General features: G+C 38.9%; 1 protein-coding gene across 1 annotated transcript in view; it reads right to left on the minus strand.

The window, feature by feature from the left end:
- UGGT2 (UDP-glucose glycoprotein glucosyltransferase 2) overlaps positions 1-26033 on the minus strand; it is a 115240-nt gene that overhangs the window by 71273 nt on the left and 17934 nt on the right. Inside the window, exons 5-11 of the mRNA XM_024566995.4 lie at positions 24740-24914; positions 20323-20419; positions 14649-14721; positions 12757-12857; positions 10102-10201; positions 7760-7820; positions 3280-3371 (exon numbers count right to left, since the gene is read on the minus strand). Coding sequence (XP_024422763.2) covers positions 3280-3371; positions 7760-7820; positions 10102-10201; positions 12757-12857; positions 14649-14721; positions 20323-20419; positions 24740-24914 — 699 coding nt within the window. The remainder of the gene's footprint in view (positions 1-3279; positions 3372-7759; positions 7821-10101; positions 10202-12756; positions 12858-14648; positions 14722-20322; positions 20420-24739; positions 24915-26033) is intronic.

Here is a 26033-nt window from a genome sequence, read left to right on the forward strand (position 1 = left end):
TGTCACTCTTTTGATAAATCTACTGCAAAAACAAGATAAACATGACGTAAACTATAAAATTAGTACAGAGAAAGCCCTGTTAAAGCATGAAAGTTCCCATCTGTTTAGAATACATACTGATATTTCTAATTATATGTACAATTTGTTAGCTCAAACATGACAGAAAGTATTACTAATAAAAATAACAATAAATGACCCCATTGCCTTCCCCTTTCAGAAATGGATGGAATCAGAATAGAGCAATATATAGATTTTAGAATATAATTTTCAGAGAGAACTATAGATATACACATTTAAAAATTAGAGATCTCTTAGCCCCTTTAGTCTAAATTTTCACTTATAAAATAAAAATTTTGGGTTGCATTGCCAATGTTCTCTCCATTTAAAAAACTCTGACGCTCATCGATCAGACACTTTTCATGCAACTGAATTTAAATATTCCCCATGGTTTTGGAGCTGTCATCTTTGCTATTTCGGACTAGTTTCTAAGGAAAACCCTTAATGGAAAAATCAGATAGTCACAAGGTACACTGGAAAACGCATGAGATTTCCAATCCTGCTGCCACTGGCTGTGTGTCCCTGTTTTTGTGCGAGATCTCTCCAGGTCCTCGTTTCCCGTCTGCATAGAGAACAGTTATAATCACTTCATAGGGTATTAGTGTTAAATTAATTTCTACTGGGTACACAGTTGCCCTCAGCCAGTGTTAGTTTCTTCCGTGCTCTTCCTAAATCAAGAATTTTGCAAACTGATTTTAAAAAAAGGTTCTTTAAATGTGCTAGATTTATCAATAAAATTCCTTCTATCTCTGGACTCCTAAATAATTCTCATACTTCTCTTTTAAACACGTATTTACTTTCTTTAGATTTGCTGGGGGCGCTTTGCTGGCTTCTGCTGCCTTGAAATACGAGGCCTGGACTCCAGCCTGGTTCGACATGCGACCCTCGCCCATCCCAGTGGCCTGAGTTTCCTCCCCTCCTCTTCACACCCCGTCTGGCCCCACCACTTTTCCTCTTCTCCAATGTGCCACGCTTGCCGAGCCTCCGCTCCTCCACCTGCCTGATTCATCCTTCAACGCTTACCCTAAATGTCACTTCCACGGAGAAATCCGAACTCTACTGTTCCCATGTGTCACAAGAACTAACCCATAAACTCCCAAAGTGTCGCACTTTACCTTTTATAAAACTTATCACACTGCAATTATTTGACGTCAGTTATTCCACTAAGCTGTAAACTTCACTCAGGCACAACTTCCATCTTGTTCACCACTACACCCCAAATATCAAGTGGTTTCTACAGACTAGTAGGCACTGAAATACTTAGTAAATTGGATTTTAATATTGAGTTGATTTTATAATACTGAATTTAATGTTGCTTGCATTAAAAATACATATTTACCAAGAGGTCAAAAGAATTCGGAGCCAGACGACTTCATCCAGATGCAGACAAATGTACACAGAGGGGCTGCCAAGCCGCCTTTGCCAGTCCTTTCTCTCTGTAGGTTGTCTGTAGTGACACGGCTCAAGCACGGACAGGCCGGCTGGCCAGGTGGGTGCTGCCCCCGCGGTACCAGTTTCCGTGTGGTCACAAACGTGGCTGAGTGGACTGCTCAGAGATAAAGATGTGCTCGTGGCTCTAAAGCCGCTAGATAAGGCACCACCGATGGGAATCCTCAGCTTTACTCGGCCATGCTGCTCTCCTCCTGGTTCACTGCCAGGCCTCTCAGCCTCCCGTGGGGAGAGGAAGGCTTGGGCACAGCCTTGATCCAACCAGCACTGACCTGACCCATGAGGCTTTGGCTCCTTCCACTGTTTCCAGGACCAGAGGAAGAGGGGCTGGGCCATGGGGTATAGTACCAGCTCCCGCAACCAGAAAACGCAATCAGAGACAGGAGGTAGGGAAGAAGTGCAGAGTGCTCCACCTCCCAACTTTATTTCCCCCACACGGACCTCTGTCTAGATCCAGATGGAACTTCAGTAATACGACACTTTCTTCCCCTCCACTTCCCTGTATCATTTTCTTCCAGTCAGCAACCTCTTCACATTTTACCTACACATTCTGATCTTTTCCTGAGAACCTCTTTGATTGTTCATCTGGTACTAAAAGTGTCAGAATTATAACTACCCTCACACATCTTGTTTTCCTCTAAGGGAATCATAGCAGCTACGAGTGATCACTTCGATGAGGAGCGAACAGGAACCACATACCCTGCAGCGCACTAATTACCAGGTAGAGGAGCCAAGGGGGTTGTATTTCTTGAACAACCTACAGCCTTTCTACATTACACAGCGCCATGTGTCTGCTATGAAAATCTCCCCGTACATCAACACAGAAACTTTCCACAACCCGCCTGCATTTCACTGTTCCTGAGCACAAATGTAACTTCTGTCCCTCTGAAGTCCACAAGCCAGAAGCTAACAGCTGCCATTCTCCCAATCCGAGGTCCTAGGATCAACGAAATAAAGAGAGAAGCCCCATTCAAACTACCTACTCTGGTTCTCAGTCTTCCCTGTATTTTCCTAGATATTTCCAAACTGGTAAGAAAATACAATAAACAATTTAAGTTCAATAAAATATATTCAACTGAATTCACAATGTCTGAAATAAAGTATGTTACAAAATTCATTTTATACTACAAATATTAATTTCTAAAGTACTTTTATGCCTGTCTTTTAAAAAAAAATAAATTCGATTGATTTCTCTTCTTCTGGCCCGTGACTGATTTATGAGCCAGTGGCATGAATAAAAGACCATCTAATTCTGCTCTAGAGCATTTTTGAAAAAATTTTTCAAAAATTCTTCAAAAGTACGTAAGGAAAACGATGGCTCCCTGAATTCTGTAATTCAGATTTCCTTTTGAACAGATACAAGTACTTTAAATTCTTCCAGTTAATTTTTTTCTTCTGAAGAATCGTCTCATGTTCCTTCTGTTCCTTTTCAGAGGGTAGAGCGCCCTGGCTGCTGGGAAACTTTCCTGCTGAAGGATAAGCCTCCTCTTCAATGAGGGGCAGTTTCAAACAATGGGATAAGCACAGATCTAAGGCTCAGAACCTTCAGCGTCCCCACCTGGAAAACATCCCCAAGGTCTCTCCCAGCCCAGCGCTGACGTTCTGAGACACTTACCAGAGCATTCTACAAATATGACAGAAACCTGCTTTCCAATCAAAAATGTGTTCGCTTTACCTTTCAAGCTGTTATTTGAATTTTGACAAATATAAGTTCAGGGCAGTATTTCCTTTTATACAGACCACAGCAGTTTGTATCGATAATTCAACACTTACCTAAAAGGATCATGGGCATCCACGTCCACACGAAGGCCATTTATGTACAGACAAGCATCACCTGGGCGGATTTCAAATCTGTTGAGAAGATCCTTGAAACAGAGCAGAACGACAGTTGACCAAGTCACATAACCATAGCGATCTATGTCAGGAGTCCGCAGAGTTGTCAGAGTCAGACGGTCAACATTTCAGGTTCTGCCACCCACGTCATCTCTGACGCAACCACTTGACTCTGCCCTTGCAGCACGAAGGCAACCAAAGACAATGTAACCACATCGGCATGATGGCGTCCCAGTAAGGCTTTCATTTGTAAACACAGGTGGCAGGCCAGGTCTGACTGATGGGTGAGTAGCAGTTTGCCCACCCTGATCTGGTGATGGGCATCTGGTGACAGGTTAGAGACACAAATACCTGGATGTTGTGATTTTGCTATATGTGATATTAAAGTTCTAATGCTATAATGATGACCTACCTCCTACATTTTATACTGTGTGTGTGTGTGCGTGTCCACGGTCACACTGAGAATTCGACAGCTGGCACATTCCTATTCTTTACTCCCGGGACTCAAGACTTTGGTGTATGTGTAAATACTTGGAGATCACTCTCAATTCATAAAGGTTTCCATCAGAGCAGTGTTTTGATGTTCCCTGTCTTCTCATTCGGTAACTACTGCTCCAGTGCCGACTGTGTGCTGGAAGTAACTCCAGGCACTGGGGCAGCAATAATAACCCAGCACAGCACGGTCATTAAGACCGTGGAGAGGGAGCCAGTCTGCTCTACATCTTAGTCCTGCTACTTACTAGTGGTGAAGGCTGGGTAAACTCACTTAGCTTCCATAGATCTGTTTTCTCATCTGTATAATGGAGTACTGATATCTATCCACTGGTTTGTTATAAAGTTTAAATATATACCTGTGTCTAGTCAAACTTAGAGTACTCACAAATAAAGCCTTTATTATTACTATTATCAGTGTAGACAAATTAGTTTAGGGGAAAAACCATTTTAAAACAGTGCATTTTAAAGTGATCGCACGGTAAGTGACCTAATAGAGATTTGTGTAAGTTTTCCCAGAAAGACAGATGAAGAAACTAACTCGAGGAGGTCCGGAGAAAACCTGACAGAGGTAAGTGTCTCTGTGTGTTCATCGCTCACCATGACAGGTGAGGTACACACGCTGGAGGGAAGGAGAACTTGATCTGTCACATGACAGAAAATACTTCCACTGGATTTACACAGAACGCTGGCAAGAGTTTAGGCCCTAGCATTCAGAGGTTCAAAGGTAAAACCTTGGTTTGTCTTCAGCTCTGTCTCAAGCTCTCCCAGCACTTCATTAGGTTAGGCCACTCAACCGTAAGTGGGACGCACCTCACGCACACGATGTCCCCTAAAGTGCTAACTCCCTTGGGGACTTTTAAGCCAAGCACAGTGCTTTGAACGAAGATGCTCGGAAAGGGCAATGAACTGAACTCACCTGCTGAAACACTGCCAGTCTACTGGAGATTAATACTGACACATTCGCCCTCCTTCCCCCAGGGACGTGGCCTTACACCCTGGTAAACTACCCTGGGGGTGTGATCTCAGGCAGCCTTTCTCAAATCGAGGTTAAGGAGTTGGTCTGCAGCCCTGTGGTGAACCAGACATCCCCAAATCCTCCTTCTAAAAGGAAACACTAAAACTGCCAGATTAAAACGGGAAGAATGTTCTCTAAATGAATGGTTAGCTTTTAAAAGGAAAGGTTTCTCCTAAGGGCAGAGAAGTGGTAGAAATGCAAGTCCAAGGACACAAACAATTGCAGGTCCCTAGGACAGGAAGCAAAGCCTTGGGCTCACACTGGGCAGGGAGGAGGGTGAGAGACTGCCTTGTGCGAAGGCACGAAGAATGGCTCCCCTTGCAGTGAAAGGTGACCCAGAAAACAAAATGCCCCAAGAATTGGCACAGAAACTTGTTCATCTCGCCTTGGTTGGGAGCAACAACATGTCTTCCATAAGAATTCGTTGCCTCTGGTTTATCTTCATAGGCATTTGAGGCTAGATTTCTCACTATTTTTAAGGTCCAAAAAACATGCACAGACTTTTATTTTCTGTGGAATTAAGTTGGGACCAATCTTAGCCTTTGAGCAGAAACAAATATAAATCCTTATGGAGACATATGACTTCATTAAAAAAAAAAAAAAAAGGAAGGAACAATGTGTTGTAACATCCCTTTATCAACCAACAAACTGGGCGGCTACCTGAAGCTAAACATTTCCTCAGCTGACTGGTTGAGGTCAGAATGGTAACTTGGTTTGTAAACAGCTCTGGAGGTCCCTAAACTGAAACTAGATTCATTCTGAATTTAAAATCTGAAGTCAAATCAGATATAAATCTAAATATAGGGGAAATTTTTTTCCAGCATGTGAACAAAAAAGAGTCTAAAAGAATGTGTTACAGGGGAGCTTTTAGGGAGGTTATTCTGATGAAGGGAATTTTTCTAAAACTGTGAAATTCTCATATATTCCCTAACATATGAGAATTAAGTAATTAGTTGACATAATTAGGAAAGGTGTGAACTTCTTTTTGGATTAGTCTAATCCTTTATTTAGCTTTTACATTTAAGTATCTCACCTGTTTTTTATGTAACTACGCAATTAAAACAATGTTTCACACTGCTGAAGCAAAATTAAGAAGTTACCACACTACCTGACCATATTCCCATTTTTTTCTTCCTAACAAAAAAATGGCATGGAACATAACATAACAGTAAACAGTAAGACACACGCACTGGTTTAAAATCACCAAAAGCAGCTTCTGGCTAATCTCTGAGCAAAATAAGAAGAACTGTTAACTTAAAAGGGAAATCTACTGTACTTTGAGAAGTTAATGCTCTGGTCTCCCGAGTAACCAGAGCCAAATTCACTTGCACAACTTCAGCATAGTCAGAGTTTCTGAATACCCTTTGCATGAGCCACAGGTTACCACTATATAAAACCCCACACAAAGAATCCTTATGCTCATTCCAGGCCCTTCTCCTGCCCTGTCCTCCAGCCCCTCTCATGGCCCACACAGGTAACTGGGGGAAGGTTCTACACTTCCCCCAGTTTTTGTTCAAGCTCTGGTACCCCTTTATGCAAACGCTAATACCTACACATCCGTATCTTGAGTTGCCTGCTTTCTCTCTCTCTCTCTCTCTCTCTCTCTCACACACACACACAGGCAAGATAAACTTACCAACAGAATTCACCATCAAACTTTGACTATTATAAATCTGGTGTCTCTGTATAACTTTGATCTGTATTTCGTTTATTGTGAGTGGAGACAGATCATCTTTCTACATATTCAAAGTCCATTATTATTTTTGGTGTGGTTACCTTTTGTGTACATGCTTTGCATAAACTGTACTCTTGCTGCGCACACGTGAGATGTAATAGTGACACACCTTCGGGGTGTCCACGTGCCCACTACACACGGGGCTCAGTGAGGCTGCAAGGGGCTTCCCAAGCCTTTCTGACCTTCCAGCCCTACCGCCCTCTTTTCCAGGGCGGAACACGTTTGTTCAGTTGCCACCCACATCCCCCATGGGGCAGGAGGTAACAGGAACTTATAGTCCAAACACATTTTCCCAAAACTAAGGACATGACACCCATTAACATCATCCTTCTCTTTTGTCAGGGTGCCCTGAAAGAGGAGGCTAGACGAGATGACAATATAGGGTTGTGACTATTTACTTTACTGATTAAAGTCACGATTTCCCTCCCAGGGAAAACCACCAGGACTGAAGGTTTTACTGGGATGCGTGTGGTGGATACCATCTTCCTGCCTCCTTCTACTTTGCATTTGTGTCAGAAGCCTGGAGCGGTGGCAGCTACTTGGCAACCATCAAAGGAAAAAACCATGTCTGCGGCCACCCATCTAAGACTTCTGTTTATGTGAGGAAAAATAAACCACTTTTGGCGGCCCTGTGCATCTGGTATTGCATTACTTAAAACCAAACGAGGCCCATGCTGCAAAGCGAGGCAATGCTCTAAGCACCTTACAAGTATTAATGCAGTTGGGGTCATTTGGGGTCTTCAGGTAATTCAGGAAAGCATTTGGCAGAATCTCACCAAAGTACCAGTCACTCGTGTCCTGCATGCAGCAGGATCCCAGTAATGTTCCAATGGTCTAAACTTGACTTGGTCCTCAAGTTTTTAAGCCAAACTAATTATGAGAAACAATAATTAATTCATAGCCTTTACTCTTTATCCTGTGAAGAAAGCCATACTCCATGAGCAAAAGGTCTGGAGCACAGGTGAACGGGAGGTAAATGAAATACACCGCAGGGAAGGAAGATTGGTTAGAATCACACACGGTATGGAGACAGCACAGAAACGGGAAAACTGGAGCTGCTTTAGTAATCAAAAATACAAATGAACATTTTCTTTTCCGGATGGAAACTGAAGGCGCAAAGTCTGAGACAGTGATGGGAGTACTGCAAAGTGTTTTAAAAAGGAGTTCGAACAAACCTGTTGATTTTGCTGTATTTCCTTCTTCATATGTTGATTTACAGCCACTCTGGTCAGAGACCTGGGAAAACAAATAAGAGTACAACTCACTCCTCCTCTATGTGCGGGACTAATCTGTAGTTCAAGGTAATAGAGTAGTTTGGGTAAGAAATCAACGACTCCAAAGGCTTCGTGACTCGGCCACAAGGCCCTGTGAGAAGGGCTCCGTGGCTATCACCTGACGGGGGCATTGCACTGAGGGCACGGAGGCTGTCAGCAGCCCCTGGGCACTGACGGTGCGCCTTAAGTATTGTCAAACCCTGCTTACGACCAGACAGTTATTTTTCAAAAGTACTAGATGAAAAATGCTATTTTATGTTCTTTTTCCCAGAGAAACTTTGCACAAAATTATCAATCGTATGTGTCCATGCAAACAGGCAACTTTAACCTTGGGGTCCTCCCCGGAGAACGTAAGTTACAAGATACTGACAATACTGACTTCACATATTCAACCTTGAAGAGCTTATAACTGCCTTAGAAAGAAATTTTTTAAATTAAGTCTGTTATTTGACTTAACTCCTAAGAATGCTTAGCTATATATCTGTCAATTTTATGCATAGAAGAAAACGATATAAAGGTTAAAAGATTGTAAACTCAGGTAGAAAGGTGTATGTGGAAACAACCCATGCTGCCCTGGCTGGTGTGGCTCAGGTGGTTGGAGCGTTGTCCCATGGACCAAAAAGTCATAGGTTCGATTCCTGGTCAGGGCACGTGTCTGGGTTGCAGGTTTAGTCCCTGATCAGGGCGCCTTCGGAAGGCAACCGATTGATGTTTCTCTCTCATGTTGATGTTTCTCACCCTCTCTCTCTTCCCTCCCTTCCTCGGGTGAGGATAAAGAAAAAAAAACACACAGTAAATGCACATTATCGCCCAAAATTTGGCAGAATTTCAGATAAATTAGAGTATACAAGTTTTTCATTCATTTAGCAAATAATTCATTTAAACGAACATTTACTGATTGCTCACCACGTGTTTCAGAGCCATGCTCAAGCTCACGATTTAGCCATGAAGCAGCATCAGCACAGTCTGCCAAGTTTTCTTTACTGACCAACCACAAATCAGAGAGTAGCAACTGAGCCCTTCAATGTGGTCTGACTTACTATCAAGGAGCCAATCAACTACCTTCTTAAAACCAAAATGATTTTACTTCATTTGTATTTGATCAAGTAATTTCAAAGGCAATGAAGAGCAGCATGGCTGAACATAACATTTATACACACACGCACACATTTCACGTTTCATAATGTACTGACTTCTCAAATTCTTGAGTGTTTAAACTAACTTTAAAGTCATATAATATATTCACTCTTAATCTGTAAATAAGGTGACAAACCTTCTTTCGGGGTGCCATGTAAAGGTTCTCGGTATCTTGTGCCAACTATGCACTATTTATCCGTCTTACCAAGGTAAAGAACATCTAGGTAAAACCCAGTACATCACACCGTGGATAAATGCACAAAATAGGGTCTGAGACAAGCAGAGGCCTACTGGCCATCCAGGGCTCAGGCAGAGGAGCTGCGAGCAGGAGGGTGCTCGCCAACCCCTCTCAAGGAAACGCTGCCGCCGCCCTTGCCCCATGTTGTCTGCACTCAATGGAAGCCAGCTTACTTTATATTTTACTGGTTGCCTGTAATTTTATATTCCGTCATTCCTAACCCGAATACAAGGGCTTCAATGTCTTGTGATTTTTGTCAATCCTTACAATACATGGTAACCTGAATTGTATGTATTGGTTACTTTTAGATGCCAATGTATTATCTATTGAATTGAGAGATGTGTTAAATGTAACATTGGTATTTCTGGAAGCAGTTCAATTAGATATCCTGTTGGCAAAAAGTATTCCACAAGATATCCCATACAATTAAGAAATTACTAATTATTTGGAATCCAAAAGGACAAGAAGACTTCACTATACTTTTGGTATAGATCTATTTAAAATAATGCTCTTCATCATCCTTCATGTTGAACAGAAAATAAATTACATTTTTATTTATTGCTTAAGAAAGTTTTTCCTTGGATTATCATGCCTCCCTATTTATATTTAAATAATGTATTTTAATGAATTATTTTTTCCTTTCCATTTGCCTCTAATTCAAGAGTTCTATTTTGTAGTATGTATACGAGCCAATATTCTACTCTAGTAAAAACCCAACATTCATAATGAAGAAAGGCCCTCATTTCATAAGCACTGTGTATACCAGAATTAAGTGATACCATTATGTTAAGTGACATCACCTATTTTCATAAAATGTATTTAATGGGAAGAATCCTGGCTATAATCAAACTAATAAACTTTATTATACCTGGCTTTTATGGGGAAGTTCTGCGAAATGTCTTTCATTAATTTTAAGGCATCATAAACTGGAGTAGCCATTATTTGAGAAGCTGCTTGAAAACTAAGATCTGGAAGGAAAAAAAATCATTAAAAAATCTAGCATAATGTCATAATTTTATAACATTTCCTTGTAATTATTTTAACCCTTCTGGCTATATAATCTCATATAGACATGTTACCACTCTTATATTTAGCATTTTTCAAAAATTTTAAATGGAAACGTAGCATTTATTTCCAATTAAGGTAAACTTTACACTTTTATCAATCAGTAATTATCATTTAATACTTAATACTTGTTTTCCCCAAATTACGGCACAACAGCTTCAGAACAAGATACATGAAAAGAAATGCTGATGCAAAGCCATTTTGTCTATATTTAGGTTAAATAAACAGGCAAGAAAAGGCTTTGATACGAAGAATAACCAAAGGAAGGAAAAAGAGTTTGAAGAGCCAATTCTGAAAAGAACATTCAGGAGGACCTAATCTGTGTAACTCGATAAATAGAAACATTCACCTTCTCTTTCAGTATTGTTCTACTTTTATACTACAATAAAAATAAAATCCTAAACTTAGCAATATTTTACCTGAAAACACAGTTCTAGGGAAAGAAAAATGTGTGTGGCTTCCTGTAGTCAACATGCTAGAAGCAGAGCAGAGCTTAGATGCTCTCACCACAAGAAAGTACCTCATACACAAGAAGGAGCTCAACAAATACTGGTGAATGAATGAGTGAATTAACAGTAAAATAACAAGTGAGACCTTCTATGTTACATTTCTGATCATTCTACTGCTACTAAAGGCATTTATAAACAACATAATAAGGAAGGAAAGGAAGGAAGGAAGGGAGGGAGGGAGGGAGGGAGGGAGAAAGAACAGAGAACAGAAGAGAAGAGAAAAGGAGAGAGAGAGAGAAGGTATGGCTCACTGTCCCTTTCTTGGACACGTGCTTCCTTTGGCTTCTATGCTGTACCCTCCCATCTCTCATCATCCCACCATGTCTTCTGTGTGGGCACTGCTGTCTGTCGGCACGGAGCCAGCAATGAGACCACAGCCCCTGTCCTGTGCACGGAGATGAGCACCACCACACCCCGCCCTGCGCCCCGGTTTGGTCTCCCTACCCTTTCAGTCAGCACCCCTCGCACGCGGCCCAGGAGGGCTATGAATGTGGCCCAACACAAAATCGTAAATTTGCTTAAAACCTTTTTTCTGCTCATCAGTTTTCGTTAGTGTTTGTGCATTTAATGTGGAGCCCAAGACAACTCTTCTTCCAGTGTGGCCCAGAGACGCCAAAAGGTTGGATACCCCTGCTTTACACTATGATTTTTAGCTTTTTAAATCTTTTAGCTTAAAGATTTCACATTCACCCCACTACTAGCCCTTGTCATCTGGATATGTCACAATCCCTTTCTGTCAATCATTTTAATGCCAGTCTCATCATTCCTGGGCCCCCTATTCCAGCCCCAAGCCTGCTTGCATGCTCCATGTTCTCTCAGGCTTAGAGCTGATGTCTGAAAGCCCTGTGACTCCTCCCATTCCCTCCATGTTTGCAGACCCAGCTGTCCTTCCTACGCCGCCACCACAGTGCTAGTCCAACCCCTGGTCTCTCCGTTTCAGTGTCTTAATTGATTTCCTGTTTCTAGTCCGTTCACCTACATCTGACACAGACACTAGGAAGGTTAGTTAAAACTAAGCTGACAATGCGTGTTCTCTGTTTAACAAGCCTTCAAAAACACTCCATCACAATTTCTGAACTATGGGACCCTTGCAGGGCGTTCTGAAGATAAGAAAGCAGATTGGCGCTTGCCCACAGCTGGAGGAGTTGGCAGACACGGGGTCACTGTTCCTGTGTGCATTCCTTTCTTTTGGGGGTGATGAAAATACTCTGAAATTGACTGTGGTGACAGTTAAAGAACTCTGAAAATACACGAAAGCCCACTGAACAGTAACACTTCGAGTGGGTAAACTGTATAGTATATCAGTTATGTCTCGGTAAACTTTTATTTTTAAAAGTTGATGAGAGATGTGATAAAAGTTATGGACCACACAGAAAAACAACATGTCCCCATGACCTATTAAAGTTTACAAACAATGAAAGGGAAAATTACAAGTTGTAAAGGGCTTATACTTCAATCCAAACTAAATTCTGGCCACAAAAGTTCCACGTATGGGGTGCTGGCCCAGAAGGTGCTCTAAGGTAACAGAGTAACAGGCAATGGTCAGTCCATCGCAATCAAAACTCTACACAAAACAAAACTAGATTTAGTCCTGACTTCTCCTGACCTACGAGTGAGAATTTTTAATCAGTGTTACAAATTCCCTGAAATGCCATTTAATACTTCAGAGGAACTACAAGATAAATTAGTGTATAGTTTAAAAATGATTAGATAATATCAAATAATTACACTTACCTGAATTTTAAGTCTTAAAGAGAAATACAATTTGCTCAGTGGAGAATGCTTTAATTAAATGTTTCCACAGGAAATAATGTAATAATTTATATTGTTTACATTACAGTAATTATTACATTCTATAAAATAATTTGTATCATGTTAAATCAAAGTTTATTTAATAAAACAGAGACCGGTTGCCGAACTGCTGTGTTAACGCAGACCGAAATACTCACCCTGGAGCTCCCAGACTTTCAAAGGCGCCATTTCCTTGTTGCTCTCAATCAGGTACCTCTGGAATGCTGTCAGATTCACTCTAAGATCTGAATACCTTTCTCTGCATCGGAATATTATGTTAATTATCATCACCTACTAGGAATCATTATATAAGCAGTACGCTTTTGAAATGAACTCTTCCTAATAATTAGATACACACTAATGTTCATCACTAAGAGAATAAATCATGATGCAACTATAGATGCAGAACTTAAAAATAAATAAGGAGGAAGACATATGTCTATTTTTTTTCCAATATCTAAAACAAAACAAAACCAAATCTGGAGAGATGTAGTCTCCCTCAATTGTTAACATGTTAACATTACTGTAAGAGATGAAGGGTGAGGGCAGAATTATTAGCTTTTATGCTATATAGTTTTTATTTTAACATTTTATAAATTAAAAGTATTGCTTTTACAATTTAAAATAAATACTATTTTATAAGGAAAGACTCTAATGCTTTCTATACAATCTTAGAGTCTACTCTATTTTGGAAAAATTCCATGTTTGAAATGAATAAAAAGCCTAAGATAATTTTGCCTAACATTAAGCACCTCTAGGTATCCTTTAGAGAGTGCCAAGTAACAACGTAGTAGAATGGCATTTTACTATATGTATAAAGTATAATCTATCTCTCATGAAATCAAGACATAGTACCATTTCAGATTTAAATAGAATTCTTAAAAATAAAATGTTAGCTACCATTACAACTTATAAAATATATATTTTCAGCAATAAAGAGAAATGAAGATCCTGAAAAGTGGAAAAGTATACTTACAGAAATGCTTTAATGCTACAGGTAACCACAGACAAGCACACTACAGGGTCGGTATCTGCAATTCGATTATAGTGTGGGGCACACTTCACAGGAGAGCCACGGCCGACTACGACTGAGCTCATGATGAAAAAGCAACGAAACTTCAGAGGAGTTCCCTACAAGTTACATAGCCCCTCAGTTCTCAACATTTTAAGTGATGGGATAATATTAAGTTTGTGAGAGCTATTATATTGTTTTTCATATTTAATCATAATCTTAATTTTTAGTGCTAAAATAGTGCGCCACTTGGCCAGCTCAGCGTAGACTGTGGCGCAGTCATCTGTACGCACCAGCCGTGTCCAAAGACGGTGCCCTTGCTCCACGCGGTTGTCTACTCACCATACACATCTGAAGTGCCCTTTATAAACACTCGCAATACTAAACAAGAACTAAAACATTAACGAAAAACAGTCCTTTTAATTTTGTCCTTATAATAGAATCATGAACTCTCCCTTCTTACGAATACGAGCAAGCACAGGGAAAACTTCAACAAGCCCCGAGCACGAGTAGTCAGACAGCACTCACCAGCCTATTCCTTGTCTTCGGTTAGTGGTGCAGGGTGGGGGAAAAGGGAGCACAACTTTAATTCCTCAAAGTTTAGTCACACACGGGTATGAAATTAAGACCAGATGTTAAAGGTTTTTAATACGAAAATCTGTGGCACAGACATTTAGGGAAATTATTTTCTCTTCTTCTAAGGCATAAAAACTTTGATATTTTTCATGCTAAATATTACCATGATTTTTGTAACCTATTATAAGAGATTCTACAAAGTTTTGACTTAGTTTTTTGTCAGAAACAACTTTGATCATTTTCAATTCCTATTTTCTCATCATACTTACACGGCTGAGTTACACATTACCCTTTAATTTTGTGTTTTTGCATTAACTGTGCATTACTTTTGTAATACATAAAAATAATTATGTATTTAATATATAATAATTATTTAAAATGTGAAACATAAGCCAACACAGCATGTTCCTTTAAAAACAAACTTCAGTATAGTAATATAATTTTATTTCATTTCATATTTACTTTAGTTTCCCAAAGAGAAATCCTTGAACTTCATTCGTTTCAATTTCATCTTCAACAGTAGCATTAGCCACGACTATATTTTTGGGGAAACAAACAAAAAAGAAAACATTTTCAGACTGGGAAAAGAATATGTGATCAAATATTAGAAGAAATAAAAATGAATTAAATTCCATTTGTTTTACCTTGTTTTTTCTTCATGATCAGCTTAATGATACATGTATAAGCACATGCCTGCATTCCTGACTGTGCACTCTTTTTAATTTTGATTTTATTTTTTACTGAATTTGTTGGGGTGACATTGGTTAACAAAATTTGAAAACGTTCAAGTGTACAATTGTATAACACATCATCTGTATACTGTGCTGTGTGTTCACCACCCAAAGTCAAGTCTCCTTCCATCAGCATTTATTCCCCCCTCATCCTCTCCTACCTCCCCCACTCCCTGGCCCTCCATTAATCACCATACAGTGGTGTCCATGAGGTTTCTCTTTAAGAACTGAGTCTGTTGAGGTGACATTGGTTTATAAAAGCATACAGGTTTCAAGTGTACAACTCCACAAAACCCCATCTGCGCCCTGTACTGAGCACTTATTACCCAAAGCAAAGTCTCTTTTTGTCTCCATTTACCCACCTTGGCCCACTTCCCTTTCCCTCTGGCTATCACCACACTGTCGTCTGTGTCTGTGTGTTTTATACACACATGCACGTGTGTGTATGTATATGTGTGTGTTTGCTTAATCCTTTCACAGCTCTCCAACCTCCTTCCCCAATGGCCGCTGTCGGTCTATCCAAGTATCTATGCTTCTGTCTCTACTTTGTCCGTCGGTTTATTTTGTTCATGATTTCACGTATAAATGAAATCATACGGTTTTTGTCTTTCCCTGACTGGCTTATTTCACTTAGCAGAACACTCTCCGGGTCCATCCACGCTGTCGCAAGGTTAAGATCTCCTTCTTTTTTACGACTGAGTAGTATTCCAGCGTGTAAATGAACCACAGCTTTTTCACCCACTCATCTACTGGCGGGCACCTGGGCTGCTTCCAGACCTTGGCTATTGTGAAGCAGTGCTGCAGTGGCATAGGCTGCATGTATTCTTTCAAATTAGTGTTTTGGATTTCTTCAGATGTATTTCCAGAAGTAGAATTGCTGGGTCATAAGGCAGTTCCATTTTTAACTGTTTTTAACCCTCACCTAAGGACATTTTTTAAAAATTGATTTTAGAGAGGAAGGGAGAGGAACATCAGTGTGAGAGAGAATCATCGATTGGTTGACTTGCCATATGACCAGGGATTGAACCTGCAGCCTCGGTACTGTTTGCCCTGACTAGGAATCAAATTTGCAACCTTCTGGCACACAGGAGGACACTCCCACCGAGGCACCCAGGGAGGGGCCTTTTGACTTTTTGAAGTAACTTCACACTGCTTTCCACAGTGGCTGCACAAGTCTGCGTTCCCAACACAGTGCACAAGGGTTCCCTTTTCTCCACATCCTTGCCAGCACTCGCTGTTTGCTGACTTATTGATGGTAGCCATTCTGACAGGTGGGAGGTGATATCTCATTGTGGCTTTAATTTGCATTTCCCTGATGAGTAGTAACATTGGGCATCTTTTCATATGTCTATCGACCATCTGTATTTCCTCTTTTAAGAAGTATCTAGTCAAGTCCTTTGCCTATTTTTTATTTATTTTTTAAAAGCTTTTATTTACTTATTTTTAGAGAGAGGGGAACAGAGAGAGAAAGAGAAAAACACTGATAGGTTGCCTCTTGCAGGGACCGAACCCACAACCCAGGAATGTGGCTTGTCTGGGAATCAAATTGACGAACTTTCACTTTGCAAGACAACTGACTCCCAGCCCACTGAGCCAGGGTTGGTCAGGGCACTTGGCCCACTTTTTAATTGCATTGTTTGCTTTTTTTGGTGTTGAATTGTGTAAGTTCTTCATAAATTTTGGATATTAACTCCTTATCAGATATATCATTGACTAATATGTTCTCCCATTCAGTGGGTTGTCTTTTCATTTGGTTGGTTTCCTTTGCTGTGCAGACTTTTTAGTTTGATGTGGTCCCATTTGTTTATTTTTCCTTTTGTTTCCCCTACCTGTGAAGACATTTTAGAAAAAATAGTACTACGAGAAATATCTGAGGTTTTACTGTTTTCATCTAGAATTTTTAGTTTTTGAGTCTTCCATTTAAGTCTATAATCCGTGTTGACTTTATTCATGTGTAAGATGAAAGATCATCTAGTTTCATTTTTTTCCCAAATATCTGTCCAATTTTCCCAATACCAATGATTGAGTATGCTATCTTTACCCCATTTTATGTTCTTGCCTCCTTTGTCAAATATTAATTGGCCATAAAAGTGTGGGTTTATCTCTGGCCTCTCTGTTCTGTTCCATTGATCTCTACATCTGTTTTCATGACAGTACCACGTTGTTTTGATTTCTATCACCTCATAGTATAGTCGGGTATCAGACATCGAGATACCTCCAACTTTGTTCTTCTTTCTCAAGATCACTGTTTATTCCAGGTCTTTTTTGGTTTCATATAAATTCTTGGAATATCTGTTCTAGTTCTGTGAAACATGCCACTGGCATCATGATAGCAATTGCATTGAATCTATAGATTGCTTTGGGTAGTATGGACATTTCAATGATGTTAATTCTTCCTATCCATAAACATGCTTCCACTTATCTGTATCTTCTTCAATTTCTTTCTTCAGTGTCTTACAATTTTCCAAGTACAGGCCTTTTATATTCTTGGTTAAATTTATTCCCAGATATTTTATTATTTCTGATGTAAATCCTATTTGTAAATAGGATTGATTTAAGTTTCCCTTTCTGAGAGTTCATTATTGATATAGAAAAATACAGCTGATTTCTGGATATTTCTTTTATATCCTGCTACTTTACTGAATTCATTTATCAGTTCTAGTAGTTTTTGGTGGCATCTTTAAGGTTCCCTATATACAGTATCATGTGATCTGCAAATAATGGCAATTTTACTTCTTCCTTTCCAATTTGGATGCCTGTATTTCTTCCTGTCTAATTGCTGGGAATAGGACTTCCTATGTTGAATGAGAGTTGTGGAAGCAGACGTCCCTGTCTTGTTCCCGATCTTAAAGAGAAATGCTGTGAGTTCTGAATATGATGCTGGCTGGGGGTTTGTCATGTACAGCCTTTATTACTTTGAGGTATATTCCTTTCATTCCCACTTAGCTGAGAGGCTTTTTTTTATCATAAATGGGTGATACATTTTATCAAATCCTTTTTCTGCATTTATTCATGTAACTATGTGACTTTTATCCTTCATTTTGCTTATGATGTATCACACTTATTTGTGGATTTTCTATCAACTTTGCTTCCCCAGAATAATCCCACTTGATCATGATGTATGGTCTTTTTGATGCACTGATGTATTTGGTGTGCTAATATTTTGTTGAGGATTTTAACATCTATGTTCATCAGGGGTATTGGCCCAAATTACCTTTCTTTGTAGTGTCTTTATTTGGTTTTGGAGTTAGGATAATGGAGGCCTTGTAAAATGAGCTTGAAAGTGTTCCCTCCTCTTGAATTTTTTTGGAGTATTTTGAGAAGGTATTAAATTCTTTGAAAGTTTGGTAAAATTCATCCGTGAAGCCATACAGTCCAGGACTTTTGTTTGTTGCAAGTTTTTTGATTACTGGTTTAATTTTATTAGTGGTAATCGATCTATGCAGATTTTCTGATTCTTCCTAATTCAGTTTTGGGAACATTGTTTCTAGAAATGTATCCATTTTGTCCACAACTTGTCGGCATGTAGTTGGTTGTAATACTTTCTGCAATCCTTTGTATTTCCCTGGTGTCAGTTGTTACTTCTCTTTCGTTTCTGATTTTCTTTGGGTCCTCCTTTCGTTTCTGATTTTCTTTGGGTCCTCTCTCTCTCTCTCTCTCTCTCTCTCTCTTTCTTGATGAGTCTGGTGAAAGGTCTGTCAATCTCATCGATCTTGTCAAAGAATCTGCTCTTGGTCTGACATTTTGTATTTATTAGACCCTTTCGTTTATGTCTGCTCACATCTTTAGTCTTTTACTCAGTTTGGGTTTTTTTTCCTAGTATCTTTATGTGTAAAGTTAGATTGTTTATTTGAGAATTTTGTTCCTTGAAGTGGGCCTCTAATGCTATGAATTTTCCTCTTAGGAATGCTTTCCCTGTGTTCCCTAGATTCTGGGGTGGTATGTCCTCGTTTTCATTTTTCTCAAGGTATATTTTGACTTCTTCCTTAATCACGTTGTTAACCCATTCATTGTTTAGTAACATGTTATTTAGCCCTCATGTCTTTGTGTGTTTTCCAGTTTTTTCCTCTTTTAATTAATTTCTAGTTTCACACAATTATGGTCAGAGAAGATGCTTGAGATGATTTTAATCTTCTTAAATTTACTGAGACTTGTTTTGTGTCCTAATATGTGATCTATCTTAGAAAATATGTAAAGTCTGAATATTTATTTCTACTGTACTTCTCCCGTAACTCTTCAGCAGAATTTAAATTACAGTAATACAGATCTTTATCTGACCCACATTCAGTGGGAGTGGCCAGAGCTAAGTCTACGATCAAGGCAGGGCCTTCAGGAGCAGATCCTGCGTGGAAAAATAAAGCTGAAGCAGAATCCACATCTGAGAGCATATAAAAGAATGAATTCAAAACTCTTATCCAAGAATCAGATGTAAATACATTTCCGAGAAACCAGGTACTAAAAGATTTCCACAAGTTTATGAAACTTCTCTAGTTTTGGTCCTCAGAGTTCTTCACCTATTCTAGAGCATGCATTTAGTACCCGGATGATAGGCAGACTGATTTGCAGATCACAAACCTAACCTACTTCATCTCAACAAACAATTCACAGACCTCTCTCATCCCACTTCAAAAAAGAAAAAAAGAAACCCACCATCATCCCAACTTCATTATAAATAAATACTTTAGAGAAACCTTCCTAAGGCAGTGAGTTACAAAGGAGTTTCAGGCTTACTGAGATACTGATCCCTTAGACCCCTCACCCCCACCCAGAGGGGTGGGCTGGGCTCATCGCGCCAGCCCAAGCGCCAGGGCCAGCCACCTGGAGCCATGAACAGCTTCCTCTATTGTCTCAGTGTAACTTATAGTATCATTTTTAAATATGTTGCTGAAAGATGGTTGGTAAGACATTGGGTATAAGCAAAATAAGACGCTAGTTCCAATTTTTAAATAAGCTTATGAGAGCATAATACAGTGGAACCTTGATTCTCGAACTTTATTATGGAAGGCTGTTCGAGAAGCAGTTTCTTCAGAAACCAAATCATACACTTGTGCATTCTCTCCTTTGTCGCCTGAAAGACGAGTGACAGACCACACAGGTGTCAGCATGAACAGGCTGTCAGGTCTAGAACCAAATTTCTGCTTGACAACCGAGACACTGTCCCGTGAACAACTTGGTTGAGAACCGAATTGTTCCACATGGGACACATTTGAGAACTGAGGTTTGACTGTAATATTAAATATATTTCTTTCAGTTTACAATTAAATTCCAAAGTCAGGAAAAACATGTTTACCCCACCTCCAGACTCATATTAACACAGGTAGAATTTTAGGCATGAAATTTTTAAAGAAACAAATGATACAAGCCTTCAAATTTTCATTCTACTCAAATACAGAGAGAAAACTTACTTTTAAGTTGGGTATCATCCAGAGTTTTGTATTCTGTACTCTTAATTGCCAGCTCTACACCATAGCCAGATAAGTACATTTTCCGTGATGATGGTTTCTGTTCAAACACATTGATTTTTTTAAAAAGAGAAAATATTTACTCAAACATCTTTTCAATTCACTGTAACTGTATTACTGTGTATTAGGGCATTAGGGTGAATTACTAGTAATAAAACTTTGAAATCATTGAAAATTACTTGGGGGATATTTATACTCCCTCTTGCCAATCTATCAAGGAACTAGAATTTGGTTGATGTCCACTTGTTTACTTCCTAAAAACCTCATCATGACTGTGTTAATTACTCTTTTATATTGAAAACATCTGATCTTTTCCTGTCATGCCCTGGTAACTTTCCCATCTCTCCCATGAGTTAACAGAGGATCCAATACAATTAAGTTTCAAACAAAACTGCACTGCTTTTGGGGACCACACAAGACTTGCTAACCCAGCAAAGGGTGTTCGTTTGCTAGCTGTCTAGATGTAGGACAGCTGGAGTGTTGCCAAAGGCAACCACTGGAAAGTAGAGGCAAAGGAGACATCACCACCCAGGGCCTGACCAACCTGATTTCACTTTTCCCCATGTTTCTCAATGAGTGAAATACATAAAATGCTACAAATCAGGATCTCTTCTGGCAATGAAGGGCAACAACTGCCTGAAGCGGAACTGTCTGCAGTATTTATGACCAGACTTTTGACATCATTTCCCTCTTCTATAAAGAACAAATATAAAATGTACTTCTAGAGATAACCCTATCAAGGAAGAGAAGTCACCACATGTTTTTCAAAAGGTAAGTGACCTTACCCGTTACAACAGCACGGATGGACCGGGAGAGGGTAAGCACTATGCCAAGTGAAAAGGTCAGCACTCTGCATGAGTATGTCTACGTTCCTTTCTAGCTCCTAGACTGAAATTCTTACCAGCTGTGCCACAATCACTATAATTGGGCCTAGTCTTTCACAGGTGAGGCAATCAGTCTGACCTGGTGCTCAGCAAACTCCCTTGAAAATGCCATGTGTCTTTGCTTAATTCAAGGTTGCACAGGTGAAATTGTGACCCTAAATACGACAGAGGAAAAAGCAGAAACTGGAGGGAAGAAGACCCTTAAGAACATACTACTCTTTTTATCCTCCTCTTTTCTCCCTAAACTTTTCCCCCAGTCTTAAAAATAAATGTGTTACCAAAGTGACTATTCCTGGACTATTCTATTTCCAAATATGATGTAAGAATTAGTTCTAAATATGCAGACAAGTATTTAACATTGCTGCCCACACTACAATTTAATTTGCTAATTTTTCAGGCATATGCTATAATGAAAGATAGCATGAGAAAACTAGGTTGTTTTTAATGATAGTAAGCTGACACAGTTGAAAATCTTTTAAAGCCTTTTCAATTTCATACAGCTCAATTTAAAAATACATTTTGACTATTCACACAAGACAATCAGTTGGTGGCTAAGCAAATCAAAGCTCCAAGCCCACTTAGTTTGTTATAGTTCATAACAGAAATGCAATTTCACATAACCAATTTCCATGATCAGTTCTGAAATATTAGCTCTTCAGTGTTAAAGATAAATTTTTATTAGATTCATATTTACTTTCTCCATTTGTAAAATTGTAAATTTAACTGTAAAATTTGAATTGTAGCTTTCTTCTTTCCCCACAAAAAGGTAGCTATTCAAAAGTAGCATAAGTCTATTTTTATTAGAATTACATGTTGATTGGATTCACAATGTAAATATTTTGAGTGTACAAATGTAAGGCTGTAATTTGCTGTTACAAAGGGCCCAGAGGGTTGGCCAGTATATTTAATAGTCACCTCGTGCAAAGAGTATCAAGGGACTGGTTCTCAATAGATGAGCATATGCTCTGGGGCCATATTAGAATCACCTGGGAGGCATTTTTTTAAAAACATAAACATATACTTCAATATCCAACTTCCATTCTTATTCTGATATAATTGACATAACACTGTATGAACAAGGTATAAAACAATCATTTGATATACGTATATATTATGAAATAATCACAGTAAGTTAACATCCATACCTCACATACAGTATTTTTTCTTGTGATGAGAACTTGTAAGATCTACTCTCTAGCAACTTTCAACTTTCCAGTATATAAAAAGTGCTGTTACCCACAGTCACCACGCTGTCCATTACATCCCCAGAACTTGCTTGTCTCATAACCGAAGTCTGTACCTGTGACCACTTCCACCCCGCATCGCTACCCCACTGCCTCCACCCCATCAATATTTTATCTATTTCTTGAGTTCAGTTATGTTTTAGATTCCACATATACGGGAGTACAGTATTTGTCTTTCTCTGATTTATGTCTCCTAGCACAATGCCCTGAGGGCCCATTCATGTTGTTGCAAATGGCAAGATTCCCTTCTTTTTCAAGGAAGAATAATAGTCCACTTCACCACACACACGCACACCCCATTTTGTTATCCACTCATCCATGGATAGACAAATAGGTTGTTCCCACATCTTGGCTATTCTAAGTAACGCTGCAATGAACTTAGGGGTGCAGATACCTTTCCAGATAGTGATTTCACTTCCTTGTGAAATACACGCACAAATAGAAATGCTGGATCACATGACAGTTCTATTTTTCATGTTTTGAAGAACCATCATACTCTGTTCCATACTGGCAACACCAAGCTACATTCGCAACAGTGCACAAGGGTTCCCTTTTCTCCACATCCGCACCAACATTTCTATTTTTATTCTTTTGACAACAGCCGTTCCAACAGCTGTCTGATGGTATCTCACTGTGGTTTTGGTTTACACTTCCCCAATGATTAGTATGTTGAGCACTTTTTCATGTACCTGTGGCCATCTGAACATTTACTTTAGAAAAATGTCTACTCAGGTCCTTTGCCCAGTTTTTAATTGGATTGGGGCTTTTATTTGTTTTGTTATTGAGTTGTATGAGTTCTTTATATTTTGGGTATTAATCCCTTACCAGAGATCTGATTTGCAAATATTTTTTCCCATTCCATAGGTTGCCTTTCCATTTTGTCGGTTTCCTTTGCTCTGAAGAGGATTTTTAGTTCGATAAGAGTCCCCTTGTTTATTTTTGCTTTTACTGCCTTTGCTTTTGGTGTCAAATACAGAAAGTCATTGCCAATAGCAATGTCAGGAGCCCTCTCCCTATTTTTCTAAGGAGTCCTATGGGTGCACATTTTAAGTATAAGTCTTTAATTCATCTCAAGTTAATTTTTGTGAGTGATGTAAGATAGGGTCCAGTTTGATTTTTGGCATGTGGCATTCCAGTTTTGCCAGCACTGTTTATTGATGAGACTATTTCCCCACTGAGTATTCCTGGCTCCTTTCTCAAATATTAGTTTATCATATATGAATGGGTTATTTCTAAGCTCACTATTCTGTTCCACTGATCAAGGTGTCTGTTGATATGCTGACACCATACTGTTTTGATTACTACAGCTTTATAATACAGTTTGAAGTCAGAAAGTATCATGTCTTCAGCTTTGTCCTTCTGTCTCAGATTGCTTTAGGACTGAAAGCTACTGCAATTAAAATGATGTTATATTTGTGCAGAACAAACATATATACATTACTGAAACAGAACAGAGTCTAAAACCAAATATGCCTATATGGAAACTTGGTATACGATGGCTTAGAACCAAGAGTCAACTGTTCAATTGATTATGGGAGGACCTACGACTTTCATGTGGAAAACCTCAAATAATCTCTCTACCTCACAACATACCATATTTTACTGTGTATAATGTGCACCCACACTTCAGTACTAATTCCCATGGATAGTGTGCACCCATATTTCCCCCTCAAAAATCTGGTCCAAAAAGTGCACATTATACACAGCAAAATACAGTATTCAAATACATTGCCGAGAAATCAAGGATCAAAACAAAGAATAGCATTTTTAATTCTCTCAAAAAAAATTTAAGAGAATGTTTTTCTGACATCATGAGGGAAAACCATTAAAGAAAAGCTGGATAAACCTGACAGCATCAAATTATCATTTGTTCTGTAAATACCTTTTTAATATAACACGAGCAGAAATACACTAGAAGATGTTTACAAAGTATGGAAGAGAAGGTTAGCATTCAGAATATATGTTTTAAAATCTGTAACTGAGAAATAAAAAACAACCCATCTGCCCTTTTCCCGAGCATTTCCTCCAGCTGTTGAGGTTCTGCTTCCTCGCCATTGTCCTCCATTTGGCTCAAGTAAACTCACAAAAATTTTCTACAGGTTTTAGTATTATGTTGACAGTTTTTTTAAATCTTTAAATAACATTCCTGATGAAAATTACTATGTAAAAATCTAAGAAAACTACTATAAAATGCATTTTTATACCCAAAGTAACAAATAAAACATGTAGTACCTGAATGTAATGACGAAGAACATACAGAATTTCCCCATTTTGAGCTTTTTCAGACAATACTGTGTGAAATTTACCAAAGGACCTGGTACCCATTTCTGCATAGAGAATAATCACTGGTAGGTTCTCGTTGTCTGTAGGAAACTTGTGATCCCTTTCAAAAAGATAAGGTCTAGGCCTAAAATTAAAAAAACAAAAAAACAAAAAAAACACAAGCTTTTAAAATAATTGAAAGAAAACGCATGCGAGCAATATATCATGACACTGTAATTCACATTCATCAAACAACTTCTAGGAGCGCGCGCACCTACACACACACACACACACACGTATGACCACAGAACATGAATGTACATGTCCTGTGGTGACTTCGTGCACCTAACTTCTAGGTGACGGGAAAAAATTTGGTTAACCCAAAACTAAATGTTAGAAATACTTTATTTTCCAACAAGGTTCGCTGTCTTTAAATAGTAAACATAATGGAAACATATTTTTCAATGAAAAAAATTGTATTTTCTTCAGTTATGATAAAATTTATTATAGCTCACATTTTCAACTATTATATTCCAAAGCTGAATATTAGAAATACTTCACTTTCCAACTGAAAATGAGTCTCAAGTATTTTAAAAAAACAGAACTAAGGCACTACTATATCATACAAAGATTGTCACTACTTAATACAGGGCGGGGCAAAAGCAGGTTTAAAATCGTGAGTACACGAAACATTTTATTCTTGTGTTATTATTTATTATTGTATTATTTTGCATATGAATAATTGTAAACCTACTTTTACCCCACCCTGTATAAGTGACAGTTCATTAAATCCTCAAGTATGATTTGAGGAAAAGAGAACAGTTCTGTGGTCTGGCTCTGCCATCATAAATAGGCTTTGGCACCTGATTTGTTAGGCGCTGTGCTAGATTCTTCATACGGAACAATTCTTTTAGACAGTCACTATCATTCACTGAAACTTCTAAGGTTTCTAAATATCCAGGAGTTCAAACAGAATGACAGAATTTCAACGCCTGTCTATGGAATTCCTAAGCCCACACCCTATAACAGTCTATATAATAGGTAGAAAGAACAACAAAAAAAAAATGAACAACAAAGGTGTTAAGAAATAACCTTTTATTTAATGAACTCAGATCTCTCCAATCTTTCAGTCATCTACTACCTTTAAATAGCAATACCAAGGCAAGGCAAGAGGGAAAGAGGACCTCAATGACAATGATGCAGTTGCTAGGGAAAAGATCGTGGGTCTTCAAATCAAGCACAATTGGTTTCAAGTTCTAGCTTT

This window comes from Desmodus rotundus, chromosome 13 (assembly GCF_022682495.2).
Source record: "Desmodus rotundus isolate HL8 chromosome 13, HLdesRot8A.1, whole genome shotgun sequence".
NCBI classification, from domain to species: Eukaryota; Metazoa; Chordata; class Mammalia; order Chiroptera; family Phyllostomidae; genus Desmodus; species Desmodus rotundus.